This window comes from Myripristis murdjan, chromosome 8 (genome assembly GCF_902150065.1).
Source record: "Myripristis murdjan chromosome 8, fMyrMur1.1, whole genome shotgun sequence".
NCBI lineage: Eukaryota > Metazoa > Chordata > Actinopteri > Holocentriformes > Holocentridae > Myripristis > Myripristis murdjan.
The window spans coordinates 11,588,646-11,610,548 of NC_043987.1; the positions used below are offsets into that span (position 1 = coordinate 11,588,646).

At 41.3% G+C, this 21,903-nt stretch overlaps 2 protein-coding genes across 2 annotated transcripts; both read left to right on the forward strand.

The window, feature by feature from the left end:
* The first annotated feature begins 313 nt into the window (after window positions 1–313).
* Window positions 314–3,834, forward strand: mfsd6l (major facilitator superfamily domain containing 6-like). Its single transcript, XM_030056864.1, has 2 exons — window positions 314–435; window positions 952–3,834. Exon 2 carries the CDS (start codon window positions 1,010–1,012, stop codon window positions 2,801–2,803), a length of 1,794 nt encoding a protein of 597 aa, XP_029912724.1. The 5' UTR covers window positions 314–435; window positions 952–1,009; the 3' UTR covers window positions 2,804–3,834.
* A 1,723-nt stretch (window positions 3,835–5,557) lies between these two features.
* LOC115364110 (uncharacterized protein C16orf45 homolog) lies at window positions 5,558–18,617 on the forward strand. The gene is made up of 6 exons (XM_030058537.1): window positions 5,558–5,636; window positions 11,371–11,488; window positions 15,567–15,640; window positions 16,485–16,599; window positions 17,700–17,770; window positions 17,997–18,617. The coding sequence occupies exons 1-6, from the start codon at window positions 5,558–5,560 to the stop codon at window positions 18,113–18,115; spliced, it is 576 nt and encodes a 191-aa protein (XP_029914397.1). The 3' UTR covers window positions 18,116–18,617.
* The last annotated feature ends 3,286 nt before the right edge of the window (window positions 18,618–21,903 follow it).

Consider the following 21,903-nt stretch of genomic DNA (forward strand, 5'->3'; position numbering starts at 1 on the left):
CTTCACCACTGCTTTATGTTGCAGTGGTAGCAAGTCTAACAACTGCATTTCTAAGTAAATATGTTAGAACCTGTTCTATTCTATTCTGTTCCACTGCAGTTTATAACAGCTTATCTTTCTCTTCAAGGCGGTTTATTTTTATGCAAACAACACTGATAACCACTTTTAACAAGGATAGCCCAGATTTAATAGATTGTTTGGTAGTTTTGTTCACGAGGCGCACAGTGTCATCCACACCTGCTGGGGGCGCTGTAGACATGCGCATTGCTCTCCAGGTGTAGAGTACAACTGTACGTTGCACTTGCATCGTAGCCAGCTCACCGGGGCGGAAGGCGACAGGTGTCACCTGTCCGAGAAAGCAGAGCAAAACACGGATGGAAATTCGAAGTGGGAAATGGCCCACAAAAATGTATGAAGTGCTCCGCGTCATGACAGGTAAAGAATTTAAATGCTTAACTTTGTTTTTCCTTGTTTTAAAAACTTCAGTACGTGAGGTGGACTAGCGCAGTGATAGACAGGAGCGACAGGCGCATCCAGTAGAACAGGTGTTGTTCGCAAGGTGCATATGCTATTTTTATCCCTTACAGGGATACTTATTCTTACCTGTCTTACCTACTGTGCAGTCACGTTATTACTAGTATGTGCAGTTCAAATAAGCCAATTCAAATCCATTTATCTAGTATTTACCAAGAGACCAAGAGATAGAATAATGAAATAGCAAAAGCAGTTTTCAGTGTCTGTTTGGTAAATCAGCAAAGTGCCAAAAAATAAATACTACTTTTTAAATTAAACAGGATTCTGACTAATGTTGCCAAGAAATAAATGCTACTTTTGCAATTAAACTGGATTCTGACTAATGTCGCTTAACAAAACAATAGACTGTTCAAATGACTGGAGGCCTGAGAAGATTTTGTGCTCACTATTGTGTCTCTCTTTATGTCTCTCTCTTAGCTGGGCGCTCCATGTGAAATCAGTTTGCAGAGAAAGTGAGCTGCTCAGCCTGGTAAACATGACAAGGAACAAGCAGATTGACATCAAGGGTGCCCTGGCTCTGGCCGGCACCTTTAACTTCCTGTACTCCTGTGCCAAAGCCTGCATCCTGCCCTTCCTCACCCTGTACTTTAGACAGCAAGGCCTGACTCCCGTCATGACAGGTATTGTCATGGGAACTAAGCACCTCGTATCTCTGATCTGGAGCCCTGTGGCTAGTCTGCTGTCCAAGCACTACAATAAGAGGCGGGTGGTCATAACTGGTTCTCTTGTTTGTTCGGCGGCAGTCGCTCTGCTTCTGCTTCTTATCCCGTCCTCAGATGTGGACCCACAGACCAGCTACTGTAACATGTCTGAACTGAGCACCGGTCTGACTGCAGATGTGGGTGATGACCTGCTTGTGAGTAGCGCAGGACCTACGGCGGCATCAAATCTGACCCGCTCAAATGTCAATGCTGCTCCTGTCTCGCAATCTAATGCCACTTTACCTACAAAGACACTTGGTGACACGAATGAAACATCTCATCCTCAACTAGCACAAGTGAAAAATGTGTCTCGGATGGTAAGCGATAGTCTAGGAAAACCAAACACCAACAGGTCTAGCAGTAGCTCCTCACTGCCACCCCCGGCGAGAAACAAGAGGTCCCGGGCTGGATCAGGGTCAGTGGCACATCATCAAGAAAGAAAAACAGGGATGGAGGAGGAGGGCCATTTTGAATTCCTCGGCAGCCTGAAGATGATGGACGCTCAGCACCAGCTCTTCTTCCTTATCCTGATTATAGTGTCGATATGGGAGTCTTTATCCACTCCTCTAGAGTGGACGGCAGATGACGGCCTGTATGAGTATCTAGATTTTGTGGATGCCTCGGACCGCTATGGCAGCACAGGGGTGTGGGGGATGCTAGGAGCCACCTGTGGGGTTGGAGGTGTGGGGCTGCTGGTGAGCCAATTAAGCTGTGTCATTGCTGGTCAGATGCCCAGGAGCGCTGTGCATTTCTACTGCTATGCTGGGGTGACCGCTCTGGCCCTGCCTGTGGCGGTGTTTCTGCCTCTCTACCTGAACAAGAAGCGAAACAGGGCCAACGGGCTCCTCAAAGCCATGCAGCTGGTATGCGGGCACCCTCGGGCCCTGCTCTGCGCAGTCACTACCCTCCTGGTCGGGATCGCAGGCTCAGCTGTGGATAACTTCCTTCTTTGGCAGATGCAGGACCATGGGAGTGGTGAGCTGCACATGGGGCTGTGTCTCGCCCTGGCACTGCTCTCACAGGCAGCCTTCCCTCTGCTGGCCGGTCGGCTATCCAAGCTCTTCAGCCCAGACAGGCTGCTCATAATTGGGGCTACAGGTTTTGCACTACAGTGCTTCTATTACTCCTTTCTCTGGGGACCTTGGGCTGTACTCCCTGCACAGTTGTTGAGCTGCTTCAGCTGTGGAGCTCTTTCATGGGCAGTGAAGCTTCAGTGTGAGGATGTGGCTACACCAGGTGCTGAGAGGGGTGTGAGGAGGGTCTACCAGGCCCTGTCTGTGGAGCTGGGAGCAGGCCTGGGGAGCTTCGCTGGGGGCTTTGTGGTCCAGAGGTTTGGGCTGGCATGGTTCTTCAGAGGCACTGCGGTGGTACTGATGCTGTGGTGTGTGTGCCTGCCTCTGCTCCAGTGGAAGGCCCCTCGCCAGCGCAGGATTAACTACTCCCGTCTTTTGGCAGCTGATGCCAGTGAGGCCAGTGACTCAGATTCTGAACAGGAGAGAGACTGGCTGGATAAAGCAATGGAGGATGACAAAAGCAATAACAACCATGGAAGGAGGATAAACCACTGACGGCAGCTGAACTGAGCAGTATTGTATGATCTGTAATACGGAAGGATGTGTAAAATCATTGTATTGATGTAATACATGATTTACCTTATAAAACTGAAAAGCATTTTTGTTTCCCTGCAGGAATGTCCTGCCAATTACAGACATGCCACTCTGTCATCAAAGAGCTTCATCAAAGCAGGCCGGCTAATTTCCTACCTGTCCAACTGGTTTAACTGGAAACTAAATATTTCTGTATAGCTGTCATTATTTCTTTTTGTTTTTTTAATAGAATGAAATATTCAGGCATCTCCCCTCATGTTCCATGTTAGAGTTTTAACAGCCAACAATTAAAGTTACTGCTAATGTACAATTTACTGCAGCCTGTCAACCCACAAATGTACTACATTTACATAAGCAATCGTAGTGTTTGTTTTAGCAAACAAGGTAGCAGGATTAAGGCTGGGCTAAAGAGGTTAAGTGACACAGTTTAGCCATTCATGACAATAGAAACAGTGATGCACCCAAGTCGTGTACACAAGGTGAGGCCAAACTGCATCTTGTCTCACCACACCCAGCAGTTTGCTTACCTAGTGGTAACTCAGTGGTTAGCATGACCAGTGCTGTTGTGGGTTTGTTGATTTTGTATTTTTGACACTCAAGTGCCAAGAATATTGAACAGGATCAGCTGATTAAAAAAAAAACTTGAATACTTTATAGTTCAGGTCTCTGCATGTAACTGTTTAGCACATTCACACTGACCTCTGCAAAACACAATTGAGTTGTATGACACTCCTTTGCTATGCAGGCATGTGCAGATGTATGGAGACTAATTTATCAATGTGAGTGCACCTGCATTTTTATGCTACCTAATATGTGAAAAAAAACAAAAAAAAAACAGCTTGATTGGCAGTATTCTCTAAGCAACTACCTTTGTAGATGCAAATCCAGAAACGTGTGTGTGTGTTCAATGTTTTGATATAATACAAACATCAACACGGCAGTGACCTTTGGCTTATCTGTGTTCCTTGCAATAAATATGTATTTTGCCCTTCCGTGCTTTTCATGCTGCCATTTTTAACCTCTAGAGGACTTTTTTTTTTTTTTTTTTTTTTTTTTTTTGTTATCCAAAGCAACTGATTCCAGACAGATACCTCATGTTACCCTATTCCCGCCAAACTTGAGCTTTGTTCTGAATGGTTCTGGTCTAATCTTACACCCTGAAATGAAATCACCTTCTTCCCCACAGGAAATGATACGCCTGTAGATACATAAGAAGACAAAAATGATTCTGTGGCTTCAACTATTGTTCTCATTTAATCTTCTTGAAATATGGTGTGATAAACCCTCCCTTTGTTTATTCACCTCTGGGCTTGTGACTGCGGTGTGAATTGCTGGCATCGTGTCTAAGTACACACAGCTGTTGGATATGAACGGGCCGCGTGGAGGAATGAAGTTTTTCCCTGGGTGTGTGACACTGCCACCCACAGCCCAGCGGTGGCTCAGGCAGACAGCGGAGGAGACGCAGATGGAGGCTGCAGTCCCTGACCATCTGGCTGCTGTGTTCCACGGCTAGGCAAAAATCAATTTATCCCCAGTATTTCGTTAGCTGAACTCAATCAGGCGTGATGAGAAAAATTATGATGAAAAACAACTGGATTTTCCGGTGGATAATGCTGTTGTAGTTGTTAGAGCATACCATCAGGTGGTTTCATGTTTAATGCTCCTTTATCTTTAACCCTCTTATTATGTTTATGGTCAATTTGCCCCCATATAGTGTTTAATGTCTCTAAATAAACGATTATTTTATTTTATCTTATTTTATTTATTTATTTTTTTACTTCATATTTAATAACTTTTCCTACCGGGTAAACATGAAATTCAAATGTTTTCAGTGTCCTGTACACACTTTGTATGCGTCGGGTATAAATTACAAAAATCTGTACTTAGAAATAATATATAGCCATCAAAACACCAAAAATTTCTTATTCTTGTAATTAATTTCTTTCCAGTTTTAGGTCAATCAGTGAGATTATGGGTTATGTTTTATTTAAAGGGCTATTTAGGTTGTCAAAGAAACAAAGTACCTGACACATGAACTTTGGTAACAGTTTTAATTATAATAATTTTGTGGAGGTTTAAACTGCTGGGCTCAAATTGACCCCAAACATAAAAGATGTTATTAAATTTGAACATAACAAGAGGGTTAAATATATGTATACCTATTTATCTATCACTCTCTTTCTCTTTCTTGCTGTCTAGATACATATAAATATGTTTGTTTTAAATAGTCTAAGTAGCCTTTTTCCCTCATGAAAGAATATTTGTTGATTTTAAATTGTAATCCAAAATCTCTAAGTGAGGAGTGAATGAGGCAAAATTCAGAGAACCTTGGAAAATCCAACCAAAAGTGACACAAAAACAAACCAAACCGTGTGTGTGTGTGTGTGTGTGTGTGTGTGTTTTATATTGTGCAGATAGGCCTACATCTCTGGCTGGGGCGTCTCTTCTCAGGCCGTCGCTCTGTGTAATGCCTGTGCCTGTCACACGGTGGCGCTCCACAGCAGAGAGCAGCTCCTCGGCTCCGTGCCGCTGAGCCTCAGCATCTGTTGGCAGCTTTCCTCTCATCATTATCCCTCAGATGTTACGGCGATTCTGCAGGGGCGCAGCAGATATGTGTTATTACTTATTTACAGACAAATCACACGTTTTCTGCAAATTAGCCGCTCAGAGAGACTGAACTTGGATTTTTTTTTTTTAAAGTGCTAAAGTGAAGGTATGGAGAAAGAAAGAAAATCTTCCAAGCATTATGGTGCTTTGGAGCAGACACAAGTGGACGGAGCAGCGGAGAAATCGGGTGAGTTGATGCGAAAGTTGACTGGAATGCATGCTTGTGAAGTGACTGGTCATCATAAAGAGTCTAAATGAAGTTTTGAACATGTCGCACACTTAAGCAGCAGCTTTCAAGTAGCCTGTTAAACCATTTCTGTGCTGCTGTAATCGGCTGTATTCTACTATTAAAGAGGCAAACATGAGAGGCAGATCCCCACTGTGACCATCTGTCTGGAAAATAGCCTCAGCAAATTTGTTGTTAAAAGTTTGTGAACCCATATACCCTACAAAACAGAGGTCCTGGATTTTCAAAAATATGTAAAATGCGCTATGTCTAACCTATGTTGGTATGATATTTGAAATATATTTTGGACACTGGAAATAATCTCTCTCTCATACATCTATTTTGACCACTCATGCAGACCACCTGCCAGTAGATGGAGAAGGAGGTGTTTTTCAGCCCTAACAATCCATATAAAATATTCCACATATCCTACATGCAATCTAATGCAGCATGCGAGTGATAGTGATAGTGATAGCTGGTGAGGTGGGTATAGTGTAAGGAAGGTGGGCAGATCACTGAGGAGGAAGTGATTACCCTCCTGTATGTTTCAGTGGCTTGTTGGCTTGAAGAAAAGGTGGGTATAGTCCATATATTTGTATAACCTGCACTACTATCAATGAATCAGTCACACCTTTGTGATACAACAGCTTTTAGGCAATCTAATTTACTTTTCATTTTTTGCAGACATTTTGTTGCATCACAGTTGGAACAGAAAAGGAACAAAGAGTTGAGCGCTTCTTTAATAAGTAATTCTGTTTAGCTGTGGGACAATAAATCAATAATGCAGTACATAATGCAATATATCACAATACTTCTCCTTGGGAGCCATTTTAACTGGAGCTATTCTGGCACGTACAGCAGTCACTGTGCATTTTAAAACACTGAAAAACACAAGTGATTGCTGCTAAGTGGAAAAATATTTAGGGTATGGTATATTAGGGTTTTTTTTTAGTTCAGTTACAGATAACGTGATATAGTACAGCTGATTATCTCAGAATATGTAGCATATTGCAGAATCGCCTGTATTGTGATACCATCATTATCACGGGTTCAATACTTTCATAGTATTATATCACTAGTTACCCAATAATTTCCATCCCTAATACTGATTACTTGGAGCAAAAAGTATTTTGCTTGGACCACTGGGGTTGAAGGCACAAATGAAATGACTCTAAGGTGTAGGGGTGAGCAGAAAGGTGACCACGATATTTTCTATGAATCAGGAGGTAAAGGAGAAGGAAGGAATAATTATAGGAACCACAAGGGTTTTTCTGTTAAGCTGTAAATAATGGAGACCCCTCACATCTGGCTTTATGTTGGTCATCAGCTGTATGTTGTTGTGTGGCTAATTAAAATAATATATTACCTGTAATTACCTACTGACCATGGCTCTATCAGCTCTTGTCTTGATTAAAGGCAGCATTAAATCCAGCTGATCATAATATTATACACTGTTCAGCAGCTGGCCTGCGCAGTTGTCTAGTTTTTTCTCCCTCCAGAACAGTAGATCCCAACTGGAGATATACATGGTTACATTAACACTGCACAGGTACCTGTCAGCAATTTTCATTTTTGCACATGTCAAGGCTCAGTCCTGGATCTATTTTCACAGTACATGTGCTTCTCCTCTGTCATATGTCATCCGTCCAAACATGTTCTGTTTCACTCATGCAGATAATAGACAGCTTGCTATCATCGTAAAGACCAGGCAAACAAAATACAGCAAGCAAATATAATGTGGGAGGACAAAATAAAACTGGAATCATGAATCGTCTGTTCACTAAATGAGGCATGTACAAAAAGTTTTATCAAGCTGAAATGCTCATTTTAGACTCCAGCAAAGCAGCAAAGAACTCACTCATCAGATTTCTCAGCTAATGTAAATGGCTGAATCATTGTCATACAATCGTGATCTTCGTCTGTCTTCAATGGATCCAGGCAGTAAACTGCATTAATTAATAAATTGGTAAAGTTACTTCAAGCATTGAAAGCAAGTAATGGTCCTTGTTTCCCCACAACACACTTTTCAGATTTTCCTATTCCCTGCACTCAAACCCTGCAGACAGAGGTTGCAGATCTCACTGTTATTCTCCATACTCAAAAAAATCTGTTGGAGACAGATCCCTCTTGTACAGAGCAACCTCTCCTACAAGAATCAGCCGTGTCAGGGAATCAGACATCACTCAAAACTCATGCAAGTCATTCCTTTCCCTCAGCATCATTTGATCTCTTCCTCAATTCACCTCTTAGCTCCTGTTTCCAGTCATTTCTTCCTTTCTTGAGCAAACTTGGAGCTTGCATACAGAGTTTACCATCAATTTCTGTGTTTTTGTATCTGTTCCTTGTTGCCCTTCATGACTACCATCAAGCTGACTTGCTGTTTACGACTGGTAACATCTGGCTGAGGAGAGAAAACATCTTATTATTTTTGTGACTCACTGTAACCATAGCAAGATATGATGATCAGACGGCAACTCGCGGTATGTGATCCCATTATACAGCCCTCTGTGAGAGTTTATCAGACGTGTTTATTCAAAGCTACAATACGGCAATAGTGTTTTTATTTTGCGGTAAAACAGAACAAGGTTCAAGTTTCAGGAACATGGTTGACTCTGAAGGAGATTCAAGGCTGTAACAGTGCTTCAGAGGATCTGCAGCCAGTTAACAAGACAGACACACATGCCTGTTGTAAAACAAGTCTAATTAAAAGTGACAGTCAACAGCGATTTTGACCACAGGCCGTGAGCAACACTTCTAGCAGAGGAACACAAACGGAAGAAACACCTTTAGGCTATTTGTGTGCATGTGTGGGTTTCAGCCGGCATGCATTTGTGTGTTAGCGCTGCTATTCGCAGTGATTTGGCTTGTTTAATTGTAATGTTGTCTTTTCACACAAGGTCAGGTAATTAAAGGCCTATCCCGGCTCTGCTGGATGACTCATAGCTCCTGGTTGGTGAGGAGTGGGAGGCGGCAGAGTGGGCAGTGCAGTTATTCAGTGATGCCGAATCACTCGGAGAATCAAGGGGCCGTCAGAGCTGCATTGTGATCTGGACCTGAGAGTTTCCATAGAGCTGCTGCTCTCTCTCCAGGGCTCCCTCAGATCACAGAGCGATGGGCAGCATGTATGATCAATGTCAGATCAGCATTTACATTTGACGAAGAATCACTTTAGGTGTTTTTTGATCATATTATTGCCGCACTCAAAATTTCAGGTTTTTTGCCTTTGCCTCTAGATAACTTGGCAAGTCCAACTTTTTAAATATGTGCACTCTTTCTCTAAGAGCCTAAACAGGACAGGCAGGTTACTGGACCTAATGCAAACTATTAAATATACCATTTAAGCAATATAAACCCTCAGATGCATTGCCAGAGATGGACACATTCAACCATTTTAAATTCTCAGTAAATTAGCCCTGTGACTCCACTCAGAATTTTCAGTTTAATCCTAACCAGATACTGGAAAAGTCTTAAACATGAAAGAAATGCCAAGACTTCATTTAAAAAAACAAAAAAAACAAACAAAAAAAAAACAATGACTTACCATTGAACCAAGACTGACAGCAAGGATTTATACTTCATCTTTTTTCTGACGTAGACATCCATAATCAACTCACATCAGGGTGCCTCTAACAATTTTTCCATTCTGATTTCAGTGATAATGCCTGAGCGTTCTCCACAGTGAGTTTTACTGCTGGAAAAGCATGATGTACTGTGAGCGCGAGTGGAGCAGCTCACTGGTGTGTGACCAGTGAAACACAGAGGACCCCTGTGGACTCTGCCGCAGCTGGAGCTGAGGAACTGTTAATGAGACTGCATTCGTCAGTTCTAATTAATGACCTGAACACAGTTCTTTATAGATTCACAATTAAAAGCCCATGAATTCTCAGCATGGGAACCTCCCTGCTCATGAGTCATCCCCGATTGTCTGTCATGTCTATTTATTCTCGCTGTTTATCTTTCTCTGCTGTTTATCTTTCTCTGTGTTTGTGTTGTTGATTTTGGAGGAATGATGTTTGATGAGCTTACTTTATGTAGCCAGGGCTCACCCAAATCCTACAGTAAATGTAAAATCAACTAAACTGAACAGTGCTGAGGGGAAATTTGCTTTGGAACAGTGCGCTTTAGAAGTGCAACAACTCAGCCTTTTACATTGGAACTTTTACATCTCTGCTGTAGTGTCTACTAATGTGTTTTTTCATGAAATTGTGTCCTTGTGATAATTATAAGCATCCAGTCGTCCATGCATGTTTTCTCCATGCTGCTTCAGAGGGGCAGCAGCTCAGGAAGCATGCTGCCGCACATACGCAAAGGTTAAGATTGCAGTTCTGCTCTGGTCGCTCTCCTCACTCCAGCTCATGATCTTTTGGCTCTGTGGGCTGCAGTGAAATAAACAAGCTGCAATTTCTGGTCCCTGTTTCCGTGGTGATGAGTTGATGCAATGTGGAGGTCCACGGCTTAGAGGTGAAGTATTTCTTGTGCAGTTTGGCAAAGTGACTGTAAAGGCCTGGCGGTGTTTGAATGCTTTTGTGCGAGGTTAAAAAAAAACAAAAAAAAAAAAACAGCTGAGAGTTGATAACAATATGGAAAAGCGCACTAAAATGAGACTCTCTCAGCAAGAAGGTGCTGGTGCTGTTTCTCAAAAGGTTTCTCATGATATGGAATCTTGTCTTCAATACCTGCCATGAAATTCATCTGTGTTTGACTTCCCACATTTTTCACATTTACAGTCAGCAAATTCTTTGATTAAAGTGTCTTCATGGGTTGTAAAATACCAAAGTTTGTTGATTCTCACATTGGTCAGGTGTGTATGGTAGTGAACATCCATTATTCCAAATGTGAAAAAAAGTAATCACCCACCCCAATTAGCTGAAATGATTGATGCTATATGTAGCATGTAATGTCAATAAATCAATATTACATTAATTTTGAGATATTTGCATCATTACTTTGAGCAAACAGGACCATTAGTGTGTGGTTTTTCAGTGCTGCTACACTCGGCTGGTTGCTTTATTTGCCACAAAACACACACCATGATACAAGCAATACACAAATGTATTCCAGTTTCATTATTCTAACTGAATAGTTTCAGTCTCACCTGAGTTTACCTCATCAGAATGCAAATTAGCACGGCTTGTGATTGTCTGTTGATCCTTAATGGGGCTCATGGGAAATGTGGTTTTAATTCTGAGAAAGAAGAAATGCTGTACAGTATAGAGCCTCTGAAGAAACAATGAGGTCCAGCTGTTTATTCCCTTTGGTTAGCAATATAGGCCTGATTTAAGCCAGCTGTGTCCAACATAAATCTGTCAAATTATAGCCCAGCTCATAGATTCTTCTTGCTCCGGGTCCCTACAGTTCATCTTAAGAGGGATTTAGGTGTAGCTGTGTAACTTTTAGATAGTAGTCAGTGCCAGGTCTGCATGTCCTCCTCCAGGTGCTCTCCAGGAATCCTGTTAAATTAGGCTGTATTAAAGTAAATATTCAAACTCTGGTGTATTGTTTTTTTGTTAGACTCCTCCTCAAACTAACACAATCCACAAAAAATGTCTGACCAGATCCAATGTGGAAAAACCTGCAAGACCGCATGGAAATAGCAGCAGAAATGAGATGACATATGATGTAGGTCAACTTTACCTTTTGTTTAATCTCATCCTGCGACCCATTCGAATGTGTTTTGGTCTTGTCTCCCTTTTAGCAGAAGATATTTCAATGGCCGACTCCTCCATCACAATCGATGACATTGAAGGGGAGCTGTTCAAAATTGAGCGGATACGTGACATCCTCGTACGGAGGGAATCGGAGCTTAGATACATGTAAGAACTCAGTCCTTTTTTTACAGCAGCACCATCCTGAACACATCCCAAAAACACTGGACACATCTGAACTTGTTAACACCCAGACAAGCTTAACATTTAAGGTGTGTGTGTGTTTCTGTGCTACTTAACACTTACATAAGCCGGAGCTGCCTAAAGTAGAGTCAGTAGGCCTTTCACATAGTTCACTAAATGGTTATCTGCACGATTGGGCCTGGTTCAGCACAGTATTTGAGGAGGGATTTTAAACCTTCTTTGCCTACTCCCGAAAAACATTTTTTGCAGTCTGCAGCCCACTCATTTTATATGTTAGCACTGGCACTCCTGCTGTAGTCATTTCTACACTCTCACATAATCTTCCTCTGCTGCAAAGGGCTCTGCCTCGATTATTGGTTGCTTCTATGCTGTTAGTTAACACAGCCGTCCCTGTGGAGAGGAGAGCTGCAGCGCAACTGTCAGCCACTCGCTTTGGGAGAAGCCATGTGCATGATGGCAAAAAAAAAAAAAAAAGCATGTCAAGAAAACAGCATTTCTATCCGAGCTTTTATCGGCTACTAACATACACACACACTTCTTCTGATCTAAAAGTCCTATAAGTCCCTTTTCTCTTCCTTTTTTTCCTTGATCCCAGTTTTTAATAATTTCTTCTCTTATTTTCCTTCTGAAGTAGACCCTCCTCATTATTTTATGAAAGTGGGAGGCTGGGGACCAGGATCTACACTGACTAGCATTGTATAATGTGGCTATAAGAAGAATCAGAGGCAGAATATATGTCTTTTATTGGGGTATTGTATTGCTTGGAGAGTTGCGCATTAAACATAGACATGCTCCTCTGTCTGAAGTGCTGGTGTAACAGAATATGAGTATTCACAATCAAACCTTGAAACCAGTGGTGTGATAAATGATATGCAGCAGCTATTCTACTCGGTCGTCCCTTGTGTTTTCACTTGTTTCCATGCTGGCCCAGAGGGTGGGAGTGATGTATCTTTCCACCTAAGTTTATCCTTAATTATGTACCAGAACCGTTTGAGGCCTGTCATGGCGGATGTGCTGTGTTTTGCCTCTCCAAGGGCTGCTGCATGATATGACAAATGTTTTCTATAAAGCGTTGCTTTGATATAGGAAATTTGTAAATCTTCAGTAATGACAACAAAATTGTCACTTTACTCATGTGAATAATGATTTACTCTTAAAGGATCATACCAGTGATGTTCAATGTTTGGCCCCTTTACTACAATTTACCCACATTTTACATTGCAACAAACCATTTTGCAAATCATGGAGGGATGCTTATTTAACAACACATAGTCAAAATCCCTTGATTTTCAAATGTTTGGTTGAAACAGTTGCCTTATAATGTTCTGCTTTGTAAACGTTTGCTTTGTAAAGCAAACATTTCCCCGGGGACTATTTCCCCTGGTGGAGGGACCGTTTCACTCCACCCAATTTCAAGTCATCAAAACGCAACAGTGCTGCTGCTTTTAGGAAAACTAATAGTCCAGTCATTTTATGAAAAAACCTAGGACAAATTGCAAGAGAAGCAAACCCAACTGATTTTGTACCCTCAGTTTGTCCTGAGTGAGGGAAAAAAAGTCCCAAGAAATCCCATTGGTGGAAAGCTTTGAAAATCACCTATTTATGACCATATATTACCAAAAAAACACTGTTTTTAACACACAGGGGAAAGGGGTTCAAAATTTTACTTTTAGATATTGCTATAAAAATTCACAAGTTGATTACACACATAAAGACAAGAAAAAAAGTCAATTACAAGTTCTTTGAATTATTCTGTTTACACATGCATATCACACATTATCTGATTTGACATGCGCTAATAAGGAATATAAGGAATAAATGCCAGAACAGATATTTAAACAGTGAATTAAAAGGTTACTATATATACAGTAACCCTTTAATTCACTGTTATATAGTAACCTTTTAATTCAAGGTTACTATATATATAGTAACCTTGTAATTCACTGTTTAAATGTCTCTTCTGACATTTATTCCTTATATTCCTTATTAGCGCATATCAAATCAGATAATGTGTGATATGCATGTGTAAACAGAATAATTCAAAGAACTTGTAATTGACTTTTTTTCTTGTCTTGGTGTGTGTAATCAACTTGTGAATTTTTATAGTGATATCTGAAAGTAAAATTTTGAATCCCTTTCCCTGTGTGTTAAAAACAGTGTTTTTTGGTAATATGTGGTCATATAAAGGTGATTTTCAAAACTTTCCACCAATGGGATTTCTTGGGACTTTTTTCCCCTCACTCAGGACAAACTGAGGATACAAAATCAGTTGAGTTTGCTTCTCTTGCAATTTGTCCTAGGTTGACCCCAATTTTGACCTAAAATTACTGGACTATAATGGGGGCAACTTTATTATGGTGATGGAGTACTAGTGTGAAGAAAGTTTGAAGTCTCTGAAAGTTCATTTTCATGTTGTCGTGGGAGGATTGGAAGACAATGGTTGGATAAAAGGCAGGAAAAATGATATCAGAGATCAAAATACAACTGCTTGCTTTGGGAACAGATCAGCAGAAAGGTGAGGTTTATACATTTTAAAGATGCTATGCTAAACATGCAAAATCACTGGTGTGGTCCTTTAACACCTTGATCTTATCAATTGATATGAGATGGAAGTTAAAAGATGACGACTTGGCAAGTGTGTACTTTTTAATTAGATGAAATGGTATCTGTCATGTAGTGTCTGGATCCATCTTTATTTTCCGCAGATGCAGCAAACGTTACTGTCCATCACATGGTGACAGAAAATTGTCTTGGTTTTCGGGATCATAAAAACACATGAAAACTTAAAGTCACACAAAACACATTCAATTCCCGACCATCACAAAACAGAAACAGAATAATGAGACAGAATAAGTAAAGATGACATATGCAGAGAATGACAAAGATTATTCCAAATTAAAAAAAAATCTCTTGTCACACAAATAAACCATGAATAAGCAGTGTTGAACAGCAGTGCATTAGTCAGTCTGAAATATAAGCTGCTGAAGTAGCCTACCTGGAAGTATAGCACATTTTGTATAATCAAGAGCTCAGACTAAACATTGATCCATCAGCGGCTATTTTCTGCTTTTTGTCATTATTGTGATAGCAGCCTGATGCTCTGCCGCCTCGTGCCTGTGAGCGTGCGCCTGACCCCCGGTGTTTTGAAACTCTGTCAGAGTCAGACAGTGAAATGAGATCTGATACAGTCAGGAGTGATTCATTCACAGAGGGCAGCATGGCAGAGTTATTCCAACTAATAAACCTCGCAGAACCCACAATCATCTCAACTCAAAAAAAAAAAAAAAAAAAAAAAAAAACAGAAGAAAATAAACACGCTCCTGTTGCTTTTCTGTTTGATGACATCCCACAGTTCCACGCTCATGCTGTCGCAGGTGAGGTTGGAAAGGAAATTACTTTGCTGCCATGACGCAAAATCCATTCTGTGTTTTACGTCCCCCTGAGGAGATACTGTACGATCGATGTCTTTATTTGCGTCATTCGCCTCTGTCTAGGGCTCTTGTAATTTCAAGGCCTGGCCATAAGCTGCTGTCTCCAGTCACTGATGAACCTGTAATAGCGACCCCCTGATTCTTAATAGCCGGCATGATTTTGAGGTGCAGAGAGCTCGAGTGGAAAGTTGTATCTGACTGGATGGTGGGACAAGACAGCTGGTCCCTGCTGACTGCTTTGATTCAAACACTGAAATGAAGATGGATCCAGATGAAGAATACACAGGAAAAAAATGCAATAAGACAGTAGCGATAGGACTGTGTTGTTTCTTTATTTAGAAAAAACATCTGTGTCCTTTTTTATTAATTAGGGCACATTTCTTGATTTATCAAATGCCTGTGGTACAGAGATTAAAACCAGCTTCACTTGTTTGTGCTTCGTTCGTCTCTGAACTGAATTGAAAATGAAGATCGATATTACAGACAATCAGCTGGTTCTTATAAACACTGCAGGAAGCTGACCTGCCATGATTTGCCTCTGAGATCTATTTATGTGGTTATGGGGGGAGGGGTGTTGTTCCCCTGTTTGTGTGTTTGCCTTCTCTGCACAGGATGGATGACATCCAGCTCTGCAAAGAAATCACACAGCTGAAGAAAGAGCTTCAGAAACTTGTCTCGGTTCCAGGTAAAGAAAAAAAAACTGCAACCATTAACTTTTCAGTGTGATGACTGTGATCTTTACGCTGACCTCCAAACAAATTACTTAGGATGCGCTGCACATTGGTTTTATTTGCTGTATTTAAGTTGTAGAGAAAACTCGGTACTGTACAGTGGCATAAATGGTGAAAATGTTATTGTGATAAGTGATGCATTCCATGGTAAGGACAGAAGCACCAGATTCAACTCAACATTTTTCACAGTACAGTGGTTTATTCTTACTGCTGGTCATAGGGAAAAAAAAAAAAACGGCTATTGGGGAGAAAAGAATCCACCTCTAATGGCTTCATGTTACAAAGTGACTTGGAATTTCAAGGCAACCATTAATTGGCTTGATTATAAAGTCTCTGTGAAAATATTCAGACCGTTCGCCAATACTTACATTGCTCTATTCATAATGTTTAAATGATAGTGTAGTTTAATATAGAAGGAGGTTGCCATGACAACTAAAAAGATAAGTAGCTGAGGTACTACACAGTATCTTACTATAAAATGCCATATGCTTTTCAAGATTTTCAATCCAGTGTGTATTCTGCTGTCGAATTTCTGTGCTGCATAGCCTATAGTATTTAAAACTGTGAGCAGCAAACTCAAACAAATCACAAGGGGAATCACATTTGAACTATCTGATGTACATGCAGCTTCATAAATGCATGAAGCCTGAGATCAGTGTTACTCAGATCCTCACTGGATGAACCCACAACACTAACTGTGCTAACTGTAATGACTTTTTTACAGTATTAAAATGAAATCATTTTAATTGTGAGCACTCGCTGACAACTGCATGGCTCATTATGTGACTGCTGGAACAGACCAAGACAAGTCCAAGGAGGATAAGGAGAGAGAGGAGGCGCTGCTGCAGCAGATCCACAAGCTGGTGGAGACCAGAGATTTCCTGGTGGATGATGTGGAGTTTGAGAGGCTGAGGTGAGCTTATTGATTTCACTGAAGCAAAAGGTCTTTCACCAGGTGGTGTTCCTCACAGTGGCTCCGCAGGCACGACAATGCCATCTGTTTGAGAAATAATGGGATTCAAAGAGCAAAGACATTTTCCTTTGAGGAATGTAATTCTGATGGCCTTGCCGTCCAAATTGGTCATTTCACCCGGTAAAGATGAAGCCATTATCGCTGGCTTGCTGGGAGCGTTTGGGATGTCATGGCCTGAGAAGGACAAAAGCTGTGCCGCCTCGGTACATCTTTGTCCGTTGTCCCAAGGTTATTGACAGCCCGTAATAAAGGTGACTCATTCATTGTCTCCTCTCCCTCTGAGTCACACTCCCAAACCAGTCGGGTCCAGCGCCTCCGACATACAGCTTTCCCACATGACGTCTTCTTGGATGCCTGAAAAAAATATCCTGTCCCACTGGTGGATGGTGCCAACCTTTCTTTTCCTCCATCCAGAAGGAAAGGGCTGTTACAATATATACTATATATGTATATATATAAAGAAAGGGAATATAAGTCATGTTGTTCTACATTTAATTTTTTTTTTTAAATCACTGAATGTATGTGTTTGTCTTGCCTCACCAATAAATACATTAACGCATAAATAAATAAATATGATTCAGCTGATCCTATAAGCAATGTTCCTCCTCAGAAGGCTGCTTATACAGTCTGTTGAGGTCTTAGTGTCTGACATGTTAAAGCAGTTGGGATAAGATGCTGCATAAGTTACATTTTTGCAAAAAACAAACAAACAAACAGTCATGTGTAGCAGATATTTGTTATGGCCTAGATTGTTTATAAGGGCTTGCCTAGTCGCTGTAGCTGTGTTTTATGGGAGAATCTCTGCCCTGCATTCTCTGTGTGACATGAGTATATTTACACTTAATAACAGCATGTCACACACTGAGGAGGTAAACATTTCTGCCACACACACAACCTCAACAGAAATCATTTGACCACATTGCCGCAATCTAATTATAAGAATAAGAAAGAAAGGAAATAACAGCATCAAGCATATCAGGATCAAGTGTATCAGTGTTTTAAAATATTCATGACTGTGTGTCTCAAAATCTGTCCAACAGGGAGAGAGAGGAAGACAGAGAAATGGCAGACTTCTTACAGTCCAAAATTTCCAAGAATTTGAGTAAAAAAGGTGAGTACGTTAACATATGGCTGTAATTTATTACATTTGTTTAACTTCCAATATAGAATTTTCTTTCTCGTGGATAAGGGGGGTTGTTTTAAATGAATACTCTGGATTCTGTAACAAAAGGCTTTGCAACTCTGCAACAGCCACTGTGTGTTACAGCATCAGCTAAACTGCCTCAGATTGTGAAAACACTGTAGTGAATAAAGGTTCGCATCCCCCTTTCAAACAGCTGCCCTGCGAAATCAAATGGTGGCCTCCAAATCCCAGCAGACGTCAAGTCCGTTTGTCACCAAAACTGGACTCACACTCCTGAAAGAATGCTGCGGCTTCACTTGTTCCATCATGTAACACACCGTATGGAGTAGTGTGTGTGCGTGTGTGTGTGTGTGTGTATGTGTGTGTGTGTGAGTGAGTGTGTGTGCGCACTGCTTGCATGTATGTGCTCCACAAAGAAAGCTAACATGTGTCCATCTTTGTATTTGCTCATATGCAGAGAAAGTGAATTATGACATTTCATGTGATTTGCCACTGTGAAATATGGTGTTTATGCAGCAGGAAAGGCGACTGACTTACGGAAATTCTCATTATTATGGCTCCTGTCCAGTTAAAGTAATTAGACATTATTATGGTTGCTATGACAGTGCAATTACCCATTTGTGATCTATTAGACGGTGTCACTTCTCCCAGGAACAAACTACACTCGCTAATCTCCCTGGGGCGCTGGTTGTAGCACCGGGTGACATTTTACACGGTCACGGATGATGCGACCGTGCTTAACCTTGCCAAAAGCCACCGCCCGGTTTATGGCCTGACTCGTAAGATCACATTATTTCAGGTAGCGTAACATACACACAATGGTTATTATTTAAACTATCATCTGGAGCAGATGTCATTGCTGTGATAGTGGTGTTGTGGTTTTAAACCACAGTCATGTGATCGTCCCCCTTCTTTGGGTGAACTTATGGTGTTTTTTGCATATTAGATGTATTACAGACAGGGTTTGTTCAGCATGTGATTATGCAGGAGGCACCTCTGCCCTGCTCTCAAACTGTGATTACATATTTCAAATCAGTTTTCAGCTACACAGCGACACTCCATAACGCTGACGCCCAGGATAACAGAGCATCAGTGTTCCTCAGTGATATGTCTAATGTTCTTTGTTTTGTGTTTTCACATGTATGTAAAAATCACTCCATACACACCATAATGTGTTGATGATCTGTAATCACTTTGTGCTGCTACAGCTGTACAGCTTGCTCAGCTTCACAGTGCTGCTTTAATAAAGAGTTTTAATGCTCCTCTACTCTTTGACCAGGTGCCATCAATAACTCAGTACCTTGTGTTGGTGTGCTTATATTCAGGGATAAATGAGCATTTTATGATGTTGCGACCAACTTCTAGCCTGAATTGTCTGGTGATCGTAGATTATACATTGAATATAATTTTACATGTGTTTTTAGCTGAAGGATATGGGTGCACCAGTCAACAAATACGCTGAACACAGAACAAAATGCAGAGAAAGACGCTTTGGGTAATTTAAAAATAAATATTTGATCATTGTAATTAATACAAATATGTGTTTTTATCAGCAACTGACTGATACTGAACAGTACTGATGCTTATTTAGCCATTTCGTCTTGATTTTCTTGTTCTTGTTTCTTGTTCATTTCTTTGGTTCTTTGGTTCATTTCTTTGGAATTGGTTGACACTGTATAATAATGTTGAATATTCTTCCATTAATTTCATCAATTACTTTATTTGGAAGTTATTTGTTTACTACAGCAGCCTTCTGAGTACTTTTACACAGTTGTGTCTGTGCAAAATTAATGCACAATCCACATTACAGCTCAAACATTCATCATATGGTAACTTGCCAACTAACCTGTGAATTTTTACCTTCTAAAATTGGCATTGGTCTCAAAAATCCCATATCAGTCAGGCACTAATAAAACGCACACACACACACACACACACACACACACACACACACACACACACACACACACACACACACACACACACACAAAGCTCAGAGGAATCTGTGTGTGTTAAGAGCAGAGGAGCGAACCCAGGAGTTTATTGTGATGAACTGTCACAATAAGCACAGCGGATCTGGGACTTTAATGTCTGACCTATTGCAAAGAGCATCCTGCCACATCTGCATGTGTGACTGCCATGACAACAGGATGAGATGAAGCAGAGCGTTGGTGTTGATGGCTGCCGTGAGAAGCGAACCAGCTGGTCACAATTCCACTGTGGAGCACATAACTCACCTCCGCTGCCTTCCTTCTCCTCTCACAACACACACATACAGGGATAAACACCGCGGACACAGATGACTCATCCAGGCGACTCAAAAGAGGCATTGTCATCCATGATAGCTGTGGCTGTTAAATCCTAAGCACACAGGTGCAAGGCCACTGTCAGTGAATCGCTGCTTGGCGGGCCAAGGCCACAGCTAACAGGTTCCTGTTGGAGTGCAACGCCTGACAAAGACCCTCAGTTGAACTGGTGCACATGTGAAGCTAAATGAAAGAAAGATTCAGTACTCTTTTCCCTCAAGCCTCTCCAACTCTGCCACTCCTGTCAATAAGCGATTGCTGTGCTGCTGGGCTTTGTTTAAACCCACCACATTTTATTTCACACTCTAGAGGAGATCCCAAGATTTCCATAGATGCCAAATATGTCTTGTTGAATTAAAGAGAAATGTGTATAAAATTATGCACAGGACCAAGCAGGGTTTTCAGGGTTTCTTTTTATTTATTTATTTATTTTAAATCTTGCATTAGAGGTTACCCTTAGGGTGTGATGAGGCACTGCCACACGTACACTATCAGAAAGAATATATAACTACACACTGCTGGATTGTTTTACATACAACGACCTTTCAGTTTTTTTCTCAGACGTTTTTTGCCCTCATCCTGTTCACCATCCTCTGGTGTCATTCTCATGACAGCTGATAAAGGCCGTCACAGCCAGTTGCAAATGAACAGACCCACATTATGCATCAGCGGCCAAGGCTCTCCACTGCATTTAATTTGCAGGCTGAGAAGCCTAATCAGCTGGCACTGTCAATATAGTCAAGTTACCACCAAGACGCCCTAATTGGAAGCAACTGAAAACCCTGTTCCTGAATGCAGTGTTGGCTGAGACAACAACCCCCAGAAATATGATAACATACCTCGCCAATTAAAAAGAGTGTCTGCCTTGTATTTTCCTCTTGTTTTTGCACCACCAGCCTTGTGCTGCTATCTCTCCCACCTCAAGGGTCCCTTCTTCTCCAAACTTTTAAAATCCCAGGCAGATAAATCAATCTGATACAGTCCATGCGTATAATTGCTGTGATGGCCTCCTGCCGTTTATATTTTGTCCTACTGACAAATGCATCTGACATTTACTCTAAGGGAAACTAAATGAGAGATCTTTGGAAGGGTACAAGTCACATATTGAGAGCTTTAATAGAAAAAGAGATAGAAGGCAGGATTAAGGAGGGAAAGAAGTGGCATGCAGTGAAGGATAGACAGTGGGGAAAAGAAAGAGAGAGGTGGTAGACAACAGCAGCGTGGGGAGAGATTTGAAAGCTCTATTACATTGAAGCACATCTCATGCCTCACAAAGGGCCAGCGGACTGTCACGTCAGGCCTTATTCGCACGGATATTCAACCGGGGCCGGTCACACTGGAGAGTTTTGTTCCCTAGCAACATGGTGTGAAAGATGACTTTTAATGTGATGCTGTTATTTACCAGCACTGACAAAGTATACGTTAATTGGCTTGGGCTTGGGCTCGACTGATCCAGCTTCAAGTTCCATGAATTTGCAAAGATGCTGTGGGATCAAAGATGGTAGAGTCAACACAGTGTGATGATTCAGGCTCCAAGGTTCAAGAGATGTTTCTTTCATCAAAGCCCCAAACTCTTTATATTGCTCTATTTCTATATCTGATAACCAAACTGGACTTTTTGCAGCAGGATTAAAAGCTGCTGGGGTGGAACAGTGAAAGATTGGATAAATGCTGCTGGTTAAATGTGTAAGTTCCTCAGAGAAGCCCCAATCTTAACTTAATCTCCAAATTTAAACCTGATTTTACACAGCCTGTTGAACACAAATCTTATTGCTCCACGAACGGCATCAAACT

Excerpts from the sequence above, each read along its gene's own strand:
- mfsd6l (XM_030056864.1), top strand. The coding sequence starts at position 1,010 with ATGACAAGGAACAAGCAGATTGACATCAAGGGTGCCCTGGCTCTGGCC.
- LOC115364110 (XM_030058537.1), top strand. The coding sequence starts at position 5,558 with ATGGAGAAAGAAAGAAAATCTTCCAAGCATTATGGTGCTTTGGAGCAG. Across the intron at positions 11,489-15,566 it reads GAATCGGAGCTTAGATACAT|GATGGATGACATCCAGCTCT; the intron begins GTAAGAACTCAG and ends TTCTCTGCACAG. Across the intron at positions 16,600-17,699 it reads GTGGAGTTTGAGAGGCTGAG|GGAGAGAGAGGAAGACAGAG; the intron begins GTGAGCTTATTG and ends TCTGTCCAACAG.